Here is a 13,766-nt window from a genome sequence, read left to right as displayed (position 1 = left end):
CACAGCCACCTTTTTATAAAAAGTGGAATTCTCCTCACAGTAGTACTCACAACTCAGAGATCTGGAGCCATACTGTTATGACTGCGAGGGCCATATGCACACATGTGCAGCGAGGAGACCCCTGTGTCGTAATGCCCGATGGCCACGCACGCTCAGTCTGAGACCTGCTGCTCACCTGCCTGCTTGGATTCTGGAAATCCCCCTTTCTGGAGGTGCACTGATTTCCATCAAGGCAGGATGGAACGTCTTTATGTGGTAGTAAGCAGTCAAAGTATTTTGCTGAGGGACATGGATGAGTGTGAAGCAAAGCACAGAATATTAATTGGCAGCCAATTATTTTTATCAGCGGAAAGCTCCCCTTGGCAGTTGGAAAACAACTTTTTATATAGCATTGTAGACAATGTATTATTCAAAAAATTTGATGATCTAAAGTAGAGAAATGGTAAATGAAATGTGATACACTCATAGACTAGATGAGGGGGTGATACCCTAAAGTCTGTCGGCCAAAGATGGCCCATGCCTTTTTTTATATATGGCCCTTAAGGATGCCGATGGTTTCTACAACTTCAAGTATCGAAAAAAAAAATCAAAAGAAGAATCATATTACTATGACACTTGAAAATTACATGCAATGTGAATGTTGGCGTCTATAATACAGTTTCATTGGAGCATAGTCAAGGCCATTTGTCTTTGACTGCTTTTATGCTACAGAAGAGTTGAGCACTTGAATAGTTGAAGAGTTGCGATGGAGACCATATGTCTCTCAAAGCCTAAAATATTTACTACCTACCCTTAACCAAGTTTGCTGACTTCTGAGCTATATTAGTGTATTTCAGTTAAAATGATGCTATTTAAAAATATTTAATTATAAAAGAAATGTTTATGGTATAATATTTAGTGAAACAATTATGAAAAATTAATCATGTGTATATAAGATAATCCCAAATAGTTTATTTTCTTTGCACAATTTTTGCCTCTTACCCCTGGTGGAAATGTAAGCTCCATGAAAGAAAAAAAAAGTCATTAATTAATTCAAGTCTAGAACAGGCCTTGGTTCACAGTAGATGCTCAATAAACAAGTAAAGACCAATTGAAGACTGATAAATTATGTGATTATTTACTGTATATGTGTAATAACAATCATAACAAAACCGTTCTGGCATATATATATATATATATCTAACATATATATATATATATGTTAGATACCAGGCTGAAAGCTGTAAGTGTGCGATCCTAACAATGACCACCATTTGGAAGGTACATTATCCCCCTCATTTTATGGAAGATAAGAGCAAGGAGAGGTCGCATAACTTGTCTAATGTTACAAAGCTAAGAAGTAATGTGACCAGAATTCAAAAGGTCTGTTGGATTCCAGAGTCTGAGCTCTCAATAAGCTTTAACTCCTTAAATTTCTAAAAATAATTTATGTTTTCAGGTGAGAAAGAAAGGGATGGAAAAATACCAGAGATAAATAATCCAAATAACAGAACCAGTTACTGGGATATGAGATTATAGATGAATTTTGTTTTCTTAGCTATACATTTTAATGTTTTTCCACATTTCTTAAAATGCACTGACTTTTAGATTGGCTTTTAATTACTTTTAAAATAAGAAACAAATGTTCCTAAAGGAAAGGAAAAACAGCCCGGAAGGTTGTTAACTGTTTCAGTTGTTTATGTGGGTATGTGTTGTTTCCGTGAGAGTGCTGTGTGAATTGCTGAGGAAACTGCTGGCCTGTCTGTCTCACATATTGATTTGTGTTATTGAAATTCCTCATTAGGTTTCAACTCCCTTTGAATAGTTCCTAGCACTGAGAATGCAAAGTGCTATCTGTGTGTAACCTTGGTCCAAAGACATTGACAGATAATGGTTTCTCGGTGTTTATCTTTAGAAGTCTGGAGTAGCCATGTCTTTGCAAGCTGTGTTGTGTCTTCTACTCCTGTTTGATAACACTGGTGCATTATCTCCCACTGCCTAATGGACTGCTTTTACCTGGGATATATTATTATTTTTTTAGTTGGCATAGTATTTAGAGAATACCCCTTGAGGTCCCAGTAGCCCCAAACCATTTTACAAAGTAGAAGGAAATAAAAAGGAGAGAGGTAATGTTAAAAATGAGGTTCTTTAGTAACGGTTCATGTATTTTTTCCCCTCTGTTTTTCTCTTAATTCGATGTCAATGACTGTGGCATATTTTCCACAATCTAAATGACTTTCCATATGCCCTGGCCAAAATTCCAAGGCTAAAAGGAGAAAGATTTTCTTTTGAAAAAAATGGAATGCAGGTGATTAGAGTGATTGAGTGAATGCTGTTAAAACTGTTGAGATTCCTGTAACACCCAATTCAGTGGTTAGAGTGGTTAGAGAAGATGACGGTTTCCTCTGTTAAAGACTAGAGGTAAGAACTATACAAGAAGGCAAGGCAGGCAAGGTGGTAAATGATGTCTTTAACAGAAAGAAAAACAGTTGCATATTGAGAACCTCTCAGGTTACTTAAAAGGGCTTTTAAAAATTCCTGTGACGTGTCTAGACATTCCAGTCATAATTTCAGAGTCTTCCGTTGCCCAGGCCTGTTAAAGTAGGCTTTTTTTCAAATCTTTGTGACTCCATTTTGTTGTTGTTATTTTTTACCCCCAAGAGCATCATTCTGAAAAGCTATTCATCATCGTCTCTTGGTGACTTTATTTGGCAGAAATGGGAGCTTGAGAATGATGTTACCAGTTGTAAGCTTGAAGTGTCATTCCATGTACCCCACAATATGGTGTTCTCCGTTCATGCTGCCTGCACTCAGGCTTGCCATTCTTCAAACAGTGTAGCCACGAAATGTCTAAACTATCGAGAGTGAGATAAAAAAAAAAATTGAGTGACAGATTTTTTTTTGAAAAATCATCTGTATATATGCATTTGAAGAAATGTCATTTGCTTAAATACACTACGTGAGATTATACACGAGTAAATGATCTATTACTAAAAGTAATGATGTTTCTATCAAAAAAGATAACAAAACAAAACAAAAAAAATACCTCTGGCTTCTTTTTTTCCTTTGGTGGAGATTATAGTGACTGGTGTGAATCATACCATTTCACTTTTAAATTTGTGACTTCTAAAAATTCTTTTTCTTCCTGACATCATAATGTGGCCTCAGAAAATCAGACAGTTGTTATTACAAATAGAGAGCAGCTCCACTCAGACACTGAATAGACAATTATAAATGTCTGGATTCTTTCCTTTTTTGTGGCGGCTGCTTTTAGATGTGGAATAAAACCACATTAACCAGAGAACGTTGCTATTGGTGGTTAGTGGCCAATTCCTGCCACATCTATAAAGTATCTTGTTTAAAAATTTTTTTTCCTAATATTGTCTAATGATGACTTTCTGTTTTGTAAGACTTCTATCAGGAAGTATCATGGAGGCATAAAATATAAAAACAAAGGGACCATAAAATACCATCCAGTCAAACTCTCACATTTGACAGGTGAGAGAGTGAAGCTGTGAAAGAATGTATGGGGGTGGCCGGTTAGCTCAGTTGGTTAGAGCGTGGTGCTAACACCGAGGTTGCTGGTTTGATCCCCACACATGGGCCACTGTGAGCTGTGACCTCCTTAAAAAACAAACAAACAAAAAAAAAACAACAAAAAGTATGACTCTCTAGGCACACACCGAGCATTAGCATGCTAAAAATGTGTTTGTTTTTTGAATTCCATAGATGGCCGCCCATTTCCTGTCATTCTCTGGGATTCATCTTTGTCTCCAACAAGTAATGACACCCACTCATCTGTTAAGCTCACCTGGGGAACTTATCAGCAGTTGTTAAAACAGAAGTGCTGGCATAATGGTCGAGTCCCCAAACCTGACTGGGGTTGTACTGAAGTACACCACCATGAGTGGTCCAAGATGGCCCTCTTTGATTTTCTGTTACAGGTAAGTTTATCAAATTGAGTAAGTGGTTATCTAAGACTGACACTGAATTACAGAAGTCTGACACTAAGGAATTTTCTTCATCTTGAATTTTTATGAAGCCAGAGTTTAAGTTCTATAATGCTATCTACATTTGGCAAGTGTACTACCACATTACAAAATTTTATATCCTTTTGGGGTATATTCAGAACTACCCTCAGCCCTTTTATTAATTTCGAAAGAAAAATAATTGTTTAGTACTACAATCCTGTGATAGTCATATTCACCATAGACACAATTTTTTGAGGTAACCCATCAACAGCTCTTCAAGGTGGATGGTTTTACTCGATTTGGGAGGTGAGAAAACTGAAGTTTGGTGAGATTATATAACTCACCCAAGTTCTTACAATTACCAGAAGCTGGGGCTGGGATTCCCTGGGAATCTGCTGATGGTAAAAATCTGATTTCTTTCCATCATTCCACACTGTCTTTCAATGGTCATTTGGGCATATAACAGCCACCATTTCCCTTGTTTTCTTTCTAGTAGTTTTTTATAAATATTTAATTATAATTAAATATTGGAGAAAAATGAATATCAACCATTTACAAAATTGATTGACTTGACATTTTACAGGTTTCTATACCTCTTATCTCCTTTTGTTAAAGATCTCATGACTCTATTCACCCCCTCATTCTGATTATTGCCTTTCCCATCCTCCATTTTAGAAACAACTGGCTTTCTGTTGTTGTATTGTTAATTAGTATTTTGTGGAAACTTAGGACTATCTCAGGACATTTGCAAAGCATTCTCCTTTTTTGGGGGTTCTGACATTTCAGGAAGGAACTAAAAGGGACCAAAACTTAAGAAAGAAACCATTTTAGTACAGAGTTCACAGTCTAGGGATTAGGAACTTTCATGAAGGAGAGAATGATTTATGATGTCAGTGCCACAGAGCCACCAGTGAGAACTGAGCTGGAAAGCATGAAATTTGGTTTGGCAAAGAGGCAATCAGGAGTTACCAAATATTGTTGAAGAGTCCAGATATGAGATTCATGCTGGTTTTAAGCACCCTCTCCATTTTACAAGTAGAGAGGCTGAGGCATAAAGAGGTTATGATCGAGAGCTGTGAGAAGTGTGAGATCTTACCTTTCTTGAAAGCTAACAAGTTAGTCAGCCATGTGTTCATGGATGCTAGCAGAAGACAAAGGACTCCTGGGGCAGAGACAAATGACCTCGTTACTCGTGGTTCAGCAGGTGGCATGAACTTCATAGCCCTTTGCCTCTCAGGTCCCATGGAGTGATACATACCGGTAGTGGCCCTGGTGAATGCCGCATGTAGTGGGTTTGTGTCTGGGCTCAGGAAACCCCCAATCTTATAAAAGGCTGCTAGCAAACCCGCCTAAAATCTGCCCCAGAAGGAGACCGTATATCTTGGTCAGGAAACAAGTCTGTCTTCCACCTCAGAGGGAGACACTCTTTGTATCTTCCAAGGCTGTTTGCTTTAATAACATCCTCAGAATAAAACCTGATATAAGATGTGCAAAAATGTCATGGAGAATTTTCTCTCAACGGTTACCTAACTTGTTCGGTATTACATAGCTAGTAAGTTCCCAAATAGAGATTTCAGTTTGACTAATTCTAGATTTCATATGTTTAACCATTATCGTATAACAACTACCAAGTTATCCTTAGGTTAGTGAAAGAAGTCAGTGTGATAAAAATGCGTCAGCAATGAAATGGAGAATGAATGAAAATGTATAGGGTTAAGTAGGTAAAGGTACTCACTATGAGGCCAGATGTTTGGAGAAGTGGTCAGCACAGATGTTGATGTTCTGAGGATGATGGACTAGGGGGAGGATGGAGAGGAAATCCATGGTAGTGAAGCCTGTGAGAAAGGAATGATCTCGAGGGTTGTACCTGATGCGCATGAGCCAATTGACACTGAATAGAGGGCAAACCCTTTTAGTTGTCTCTAGTGACATTTATCTTTATTCTGGAATCTTAACTAAATCTCAGCCTACACTCTGTCTTATCATTGAGGGAAGCTACAGCTATCATTCATCCAATGAATATGTATTTATGCAACATCTGCTGTGCCTTATACTATAGAAAACGACCACAGGGGTAGCAAAGTAGTATAAGATTGTATCCCTATTGCCCCACCCCAAGTTTGATTTGTCTTTTTTTTTAATATTTAGTTTGGAAAGTATGGTGTCTAAAACAAAAAGAGAGATTCATGCAAGAATGGCTGGCTGAAATAATATAAGTTCTTATTGTTATGAGGTCAAAAGAGGGAGAACTCTTTGTCATAAAATAGATAGTGAAGGAAGAAGAGTTTGAGTATGATTATAGGCTGCCAATGATAGAGAGGATAGGAAAAAAACATGAGGAAGGACAAGGGATTGGCAATAATCATGTGATATTTAGGGCATCCTAAATATCCCATTTGTCTGAAGCAGTTATTTAGGAGACTAGTGACTCTTTCTGCCTGTAAGAAGTATGGTAGAACATGGAAGAAGAGAACTGTTTTGCAAGACGTGCTTGCTTTGTAATTCTCTTTGTCCATTTCCCTGACTGAGCAAGAACAAATTCCAGCTGAGCCACCATCTTCTGAGGGCATCGGCAGCTTTTACCATCATTGTGCCCATTGTCTGTGTCCTTGAGGATAAGTCTGGGCACATGAAATCATTATTATAAATTTTTAACAAGGATCACTATTTCAAATCCTTAAATAAATACTATTAATAATCTAACAATCATGTAACACTTGCTATATTCCGAGCACTGTTCTAAGCACTTGATACTAGGCACTAAGATATTAACGAGTTTAATCTACATGTCAGCCCTACAAAATACATACTATTATTATTTCTATTTTAGAGATGAGGAAATCTAGGGAAAGAGAAATGAAGTATGTAACTTGGACAGAGTCACATAGCTGGTATGCAACAGAACCTGGAGTTCTGGCTTAAGAGCCAAACTTCTGAACAATGCTTCCTTTCATTTTAAGGGGGAATGGCAGCATCATCATAGAATTTTCCAAGTGAAAAATCTGGGAGTCACCTAGATGCTTCGTGAGACATAGCCTCACATCCGTACAGACCATATCCTTGATATCACCTAAATCTAACTTTTAGGTGTAGCTTGTGTTCCTATTTTAGTTCAGGCTTTGTCATTCATTACCTGGAGGACTCCCTCCAATCCACTCTAGTTCTTTCATTATGAGCCAAGATCACCTTTGGCTTGTGATACTCGGCATTAGACTGCTGCTACCTCTGCAGGAACTTCTTCTATTGGTAGGGGAGGTGGTCTTTTTTTTTTTTTTTTGCAGTCAACTCTCTTGCTCCTTCTGCCTGGGAAAGTAAGGGAGGTCTTTCTTGGTCTTGGTAATTCATAAGGATGAGATCTCTGCAAGACTTTACTGGAACCTGTCCAAGTTATGATACTAAGATTGGAGTTCCTAATTTTGGCTCTGGCTAAAGCACTGAATCTAAAAGGCGGAAATTAATCCAATCGTTAAGAATTAATTTGGTTAGTATTTACAAAAGTATATCAAGTAATGTGTCTGAGGATAGCATCTGTGAGAATGGACTTACATTGATTCATTTATCCAACATTTATTTACTTCCTACAGTGCAACAGACAAAGGGCTAATTTCCTTTAGATATTGCAGCATTTTACAATTTCACCAGTAAGATAAGAAAGTGTGAGTTTCCCTATCTCTCGCCAACTTTGGGAGGTAGAAAACTAATGTTTTTACTGATTTTATGGAAGGTAATGGGGTCTTGTTTAAATTTCTGATTCTTTCATGAGTGAGATTGAGGATATGCATATTTTCAAATATTGATTATTTGCAGTTCATATTTTCTGAATTGTATGTTCAAATCATTGCCATTTTTTATTGCATTCATAACATTTACTTATTGATTTATAAAAAACATTTTCTATGTCATTGCCTTTGTCAATCCTATATAGCTCAAATAATTTTTCTTAGTTGGTTGCTTTTCTTTTGACTTTGCTCATAGTAAAGTTTACTCCAAAAAAATTGTATGTTTTTAATAAGATCATCTCTTAATTGATTGTTTTACTTCCTATATTTAGAATCATACACTAGTGATAGATATTTATTGAAAATGTTTACTGAACAAATACATAACAAGCTTTGGCCGTTTTTCATGGGTACCCTAAAAAGATAGTTATCTTTTATATAATAATCCTTCTCATCGGTGTCACTGAAATTTTTATTTTAAAGTTGAATATATTCCTTATTTAAATGGTGTTTGAGAATGTGTTGGAGTGTATTGAATGGAATTTGTGAATAATTTTAGAAAGGTTATGCTTCAAGCAAACTAAAATCACTTGTTTTATGATGCAATAGAAAGAGTGAGAGAATACAGAACACAGTTGTTAATTTTCTGTGCACAACATTCTTTTTGTTTCACCCCGTTAACAAATCTACATTCACAAAGCCTATGCTATTTTACTGGGTCTATAAAATGTGATAGAGACACAAGTAATCTTTTATTTGTGAAGCGTGGGGGTATGAACTTTGTAGACAAAAGTTCATTTCCATTAGAATGATAAAGAGTAGTATTCTAGAGAATATTTGAGTTTCCAAGATTTGGTGAAATTTCTTTCCAAAAGTTATATAAAACAACAGAAGAAGATTTAGGATGTAGCAAATTTGCTTTTGACTTCAGAGATAGACTATACAGTGGTTTGCAACTCAGATTCTGGAGCCAGTCTGCGAAATTTGAATCGCAATTGCTGATACTAATTATTTTTTAACATTGAGAATTATTTAACCTCTCTCTGCATGAGATTCCTCATCTGTAAAATTAGGAATAATAATATTGTTTATGTAGAGGGCTATTGAGAGGATTTAATACTTTTATACACATAAAGGATTTAGAACATACATGGTACATAATAGGTGCTCAGTATTATGGATAAATTGGGAAATTGATTATCTAGAAATAATAGTGGAAGTAAATATCAATATAAGAATTAAATAAAGTATTTTATCACTGTTATTCATTAAAAGTCATTCTTAAATTATTTTATTTTTTCTACTCTTATGTACTTTCATATTTATAGACATTAGCATATTAAATTTCAGTTATTTTTGATTAATCTGTCTTCTTTAATAAGCTGTGAATTTCTCAATGGCGTCCCCATTTTATTCAACTTCATAACCTTTTAATTAGCAGCAGACTGTTTGGAGATGTCACAGTTACTCAGGGCATTGCTTTTCTTGATCAATGAAAACTACCTTGTTATATTAAAATATTAAATACAAAGTGTCAAATTAAAAATGTTAAAAGTGAAAGAAAGGAAGATATACTTGTAAATAAAGAAACAAAGTTTGTTAAAGGAAAAGAAGTAGAAGTTGAGACAATGAAAAATTAAATGAAGAGAAAATATTGAATATTTTTACTATTTAGTGGTATTGTTTGTGCACTTATATATTTTTAAGAACAGCTATTTATTTGATGAGATATTAAGGAGTTTTTAAACAGAGGGGGACCGACAGAGATGCATCTTGGGAGATGTTTGCTTCCACCATCAACAAAATAAATTATACGCATTTCTTTTCACTTGGATTTGACAGATGTTTTTGGAGCTCTTCTCTGTTCCAGACACTTAGCAGGTTTAGTGCTGGTGATAAAAAGAGACCATCTCCCTGGCTTCAAGCATTATGCAATCTGATAGACTAATAGACGAGACAGATAATCATAGCAGAATATATTAGGTGTCCTGATGGAGTCAAGGTTAACATTCGGTAGCCACAAATAGGATGCTATTTGTTTTTATGGAATTGGAGGTATAATAATGCAGACTAAGTGTGCGACATTTAGTTTAGAAACTGAAGAACTTGCCGAAATAAGATGAATATGAAAGATAGGAAGAGAGTTTTCAGAGAGGGATTCTAACAGGGCTAAATGTGGGAAGATGTTCAGAGTGGGGAAAATGATGCTTATGGAAACTACTGTTCCACGAAGCTAGTTTTCTTGCTGATGACTGTGAGTAATCAGCTTATGTTCATAAATTCAACAAGCAAATATGAATTGGTATGCCTTGCCTTCTACAGTTGTCTCTCTTCAGTTACCTCTCCTAACTCGTAGCTGGCTTCTAATTATTTGATTACTGAATGTAATGAAATGGAATAATAGGTGTGAATCTTTGACCTATTCTCTTCCACTTTTTATTCTGTGTCATTTTCCCACTTAATGGTGTGATAATAGTAAAAGTAAACCTTCCAATGAACTATAAACAACAGGAAATATTATTTTTCACTAAAAGATTTGTTTCTGCAGGAATATTTTATATGCTAGGCAAAGAAAGATTCCAACTATGGCCTCCATGATAGAGCATGAGGGTCTTTCGAGCATTCCCTTCTTTTATCCCTACAACTCAGGGATCAAGGGTCTTGATCCGACTTTCAGAGGTCAGTGAGGACAAGCACTCACGGGCAGGTACGCTGACAGAAAAAGGCATAGCAATTTAGGGTACTGGTCACAGGAATTTCAGAAAGTTTGGGTCAGTTTTATTGTTTTGTAGAATTAACACACTGCCAATCTAAATAGCCCCTAACCATGTATTATTGGTAAGTCCAAGCAAGCAAATTATATAGTTTCTTGTTCATTTGCTAGCAAACAATGAAAGATGATGTAGTCAGATACTGTCTTGGATTCAAGTAACAAAAAAAGTCTGGGGTTAGCTTTGGGAATATTGGTTGGCATGCAGAATTGGCTGGGATTTAGGAAACAAAGATTGCCAACGATCAGAGGATTTAGAGAACAATATATTCCTGCTTCTTATTGCTTGTTGAAAAATCTTCAGAACTTCTTTTATGATGAGAATCACAGTGGTTCACTGGATTATAGAGATTCACTAAGTAGAAGACATGCGGAGTGTGTCATTCTAGGCATTATAAATGACAAACTCCAAAACTTTGTATGTATGGACCTGTTAAGCTCTGAAATATGTCATGGTTACCATAGAATTTTAGTTGTATAAAATTAATTTGCCTTTTGTTATAAATGAAATTCAAAAGTCAGACTTTGACATAGTTTCTTCTATGTATATATTCACACTTTGTCACTAGGAGAAATTATTTTTAGTGTCAGTGACGCTGCAATATAAGGCTTATCTTATATAAAAAGGCCTCCAATTTTCCAAATTATCTTGTGACACTACAGTTTTATTCTTCTGAGTACTGCTTGCAATATGTGAGCAAACTGGCCAGAAGACTGGGTATTTATTGGGTACCTACAATGTCTTTATTGTTTTATATGTTTAGATGTGTTGAGACAAAAGAAAGAATATAAGAAAAGCATACAGATTTCCTAATTATGTGAAAATCATTGTTGAATTTATCTTTTCTATTTCTCTTTTAGTAATATTACTTCTTGCAAAAGAAATCTTTGAAGACTTCCCTTTGATTTGAACTAAGTTTTAAATGCCTTAGTGCATTGAAAATGTATTACAGAATTGTACACTTAAACCTATATAACTTTACTAACCATTGTCACCCCAATAAACTTTAATTAAAAAAAGAAAATATGTTATAGAAAAATGTAAACATATACAAAAGTAGATAGAATATTTATAATGAACCCTCTTGTACCTGTCATCCAAATACAACAATTAACTCATGACCAATCCTATGTCATCTCTATTCCTGTCTAGTTACTATGCCCACTTTAATTTGAAGCAAATCCCAGGAAACATATACTTTCATCTGTAAATATTTTGGTATGTTGAATCACTAGAAGATATTATAAAACACACAAGCACGTTACCATTATCACACCCAAAAGAAAAATTAGCAATAATTCCAGTTAAATATCCAGTCAGTGGTCAAAATTTTAATTGTCTCATAAAATCTATCTATCATCCATCTATTATCATTACCATCATCTTTTTATCTATCTGACAGTTTGTTTATTTGAATCAGGACTCAAAGCCTATAGTTTGTGATTAGTTGGTATGTCTTTTAATCTGTAGACTCCACCCCTATCTCTTTTTCCCCTATCAATTTTACTTGTTGAAGAGATCTGATCACTTGTTCTAGATTCTAAATTTGGCTAACCACATTTATGGTGCCTTTATCTGTCCTTCTGTCATCCATATGCCATATACATTGGCATGAGGTCTAGATACTTTATCAGATTTAGATTTGTCTTCTCAAGGATTCTTTAATTCTGTTCCTGGCTATCTAATATATAGCCTACCCATCCCTCAAAGTTTAGCTCTAACCAGATTAAGCTCCCTGTCTCCTCTGAACATCTAATATCATTTTTTTAAAAAATCCCCAAGTTTTTAGTACATTAAATGCATAGAGAAATGACATAGAATACTATTTATATAAAACAGACTTGGATTCGAATCCCCACTTCTTTAATAATTAGCTCTGTAATCTTGGGCAAATTCATAATCCCCCTGATATTTCTTTACTATTTAAATAAGAATGATTTTACTTCCCTTGGAGATTTTTTCTGAGAATAACATGAAATAATTTACATGAAGTGCTTATCACAGTACCTGGCCAGTATGGTCTAAATGTCTGTATCCCACCAAATTTATAGGCTTACTCCTAATATATGAAGGTGAGAACATTAGGTGGGGCCTTTGGGAGGTGATTAGGTCATGAAGACAGCCCTTATGAGTGGGATTCGTGCCTTTATGAAAGAAGCCTAACAGTGCTCCTTTGTCCTTTCTACCATGTGAGGGCACAGCGAGAAGTCTACAACCCGGAAGAGGGACAACAAACTACCCAGTCTGTGGTATTTTGTTACAGCATCTGAATGCACTAAGACACTGAGAGATAGCAAGTACTCGATAGATCAGCACAGTTATCATCTAGAACCATCCCATTTGTAAGAATTTGAATTTATTGTATTTATATGTATGCTTATGATTTCCTGAATCGCCAAATACTGCACGCCTTTGGTGGTAGGGATCATATAAGTCTTTATTGAATTTTCTGCAGTGTAGAGCTGCTCATTGTAGCATTTAGGGCTGTAGGAAAACATACGATCATGTAAAGCAGTTTCCATGGAGATGCCATTTAAGTCAGTGTGAGGTCAGGAGTTGCCATTTTTGCATAGATGGATGGGAAACTGCAGAGAATACTTTCTTGTATGTTTGTTAACTGCAGTGTTCTCAGCTTACAGAATTAAGGAAGCTAGTTGGCATTTTATTTTCAGATTCTGTTCTTCACAATCTTCATACCCTTCGTTGAGACATTAAAAATAAAGTCTCAAAGAATAAAGAGTAACATAACAAATATCATGTTTCCGCCCTCTAGAATTATTCTGTCAATATTCTTTTTTGCATATCTGCTTTCGGTATTTACTTTAAAGATATAAATAACATTAAAAATAAAGTTCCTTTTGACCATCTCTTCCTATCCTCTTCCAGCATTTTCTCCCCACAGGCTATCACACGCATGAGCCAATGTAAAAATCATTTTACATGCCAATTTAAAAATCATTTTACATGCACAATAAGTGGATGTTTGTGTTTTGTAAAACTTACATACTGTAAATGCAGTTGACCGCATGCATTTTTATATAACTTGTTATTCCTGTTTTTTACTATTACTCCTATTTTAACAATTAGAGAGGGGCAGGGTCTAGGCAGGCTGTGGTTTTATTATGCCAGTAATAGGGGTGTAGTGTGATGTGGATATTATGGGGAGTCTATTCCTGAGAACATAGGCCTGCAAGGCAGCAGCCAAGAAATTTTCCTTAGATTAGAATTAGAATCTTAATGTGACAAACACCACAGAACATTTATTTATTTTTTTTTTTGGGGGGCACTGTAGCATCATATGAAAGACTTTGCTTCATAGGTGTTTT

General features: G+C 35.5%; 1 protein-coding gene across 5 annotated transcripts in view; it reads left to right on the top strand.

The window, feature by feature from the left end:
* The window catches only part of GASK1B (golgi associated kinase 1B), a 43,622-nt gene that overhangs the window by 13,965 nt on the left and 15,891 nt on the right, over positions 1-13,766 (top strand). For all 5 annotated transcript variants that reach the window (XM_081077570.1, XM_081077569.1, XM_081077568.1 and 2 more), the window contains one exon: positions 3,709-3,923. In XM_081077570.1, coding sequence (XP_080933696.1) covers positions 3,709-3,923 — 215 coding nt within the window. The remainder of the gene's footprint in view (positions 1-3,708; positions 3,924-13,766) is intronic.

Source organism: Rhinolophus hipposideros (genome assembly GCF_964194185.1).
Source record: "Rhinolophus hipposideros genome assembly, chromosome: 16".
NCBI classification, from domain to species: domain Eukaryota; kingdom Metazoa; phylum Chordata; class Mammalia; order Chiroptera; family Rhinolophidae; genus Rhinolophus; species Rhinolophus hipposideros.
The sequence above is the reverse complement of the archived record's forward strand: the minus strand, read 5'-3'. Positions and strand labels throughout refer to the sequence as shown.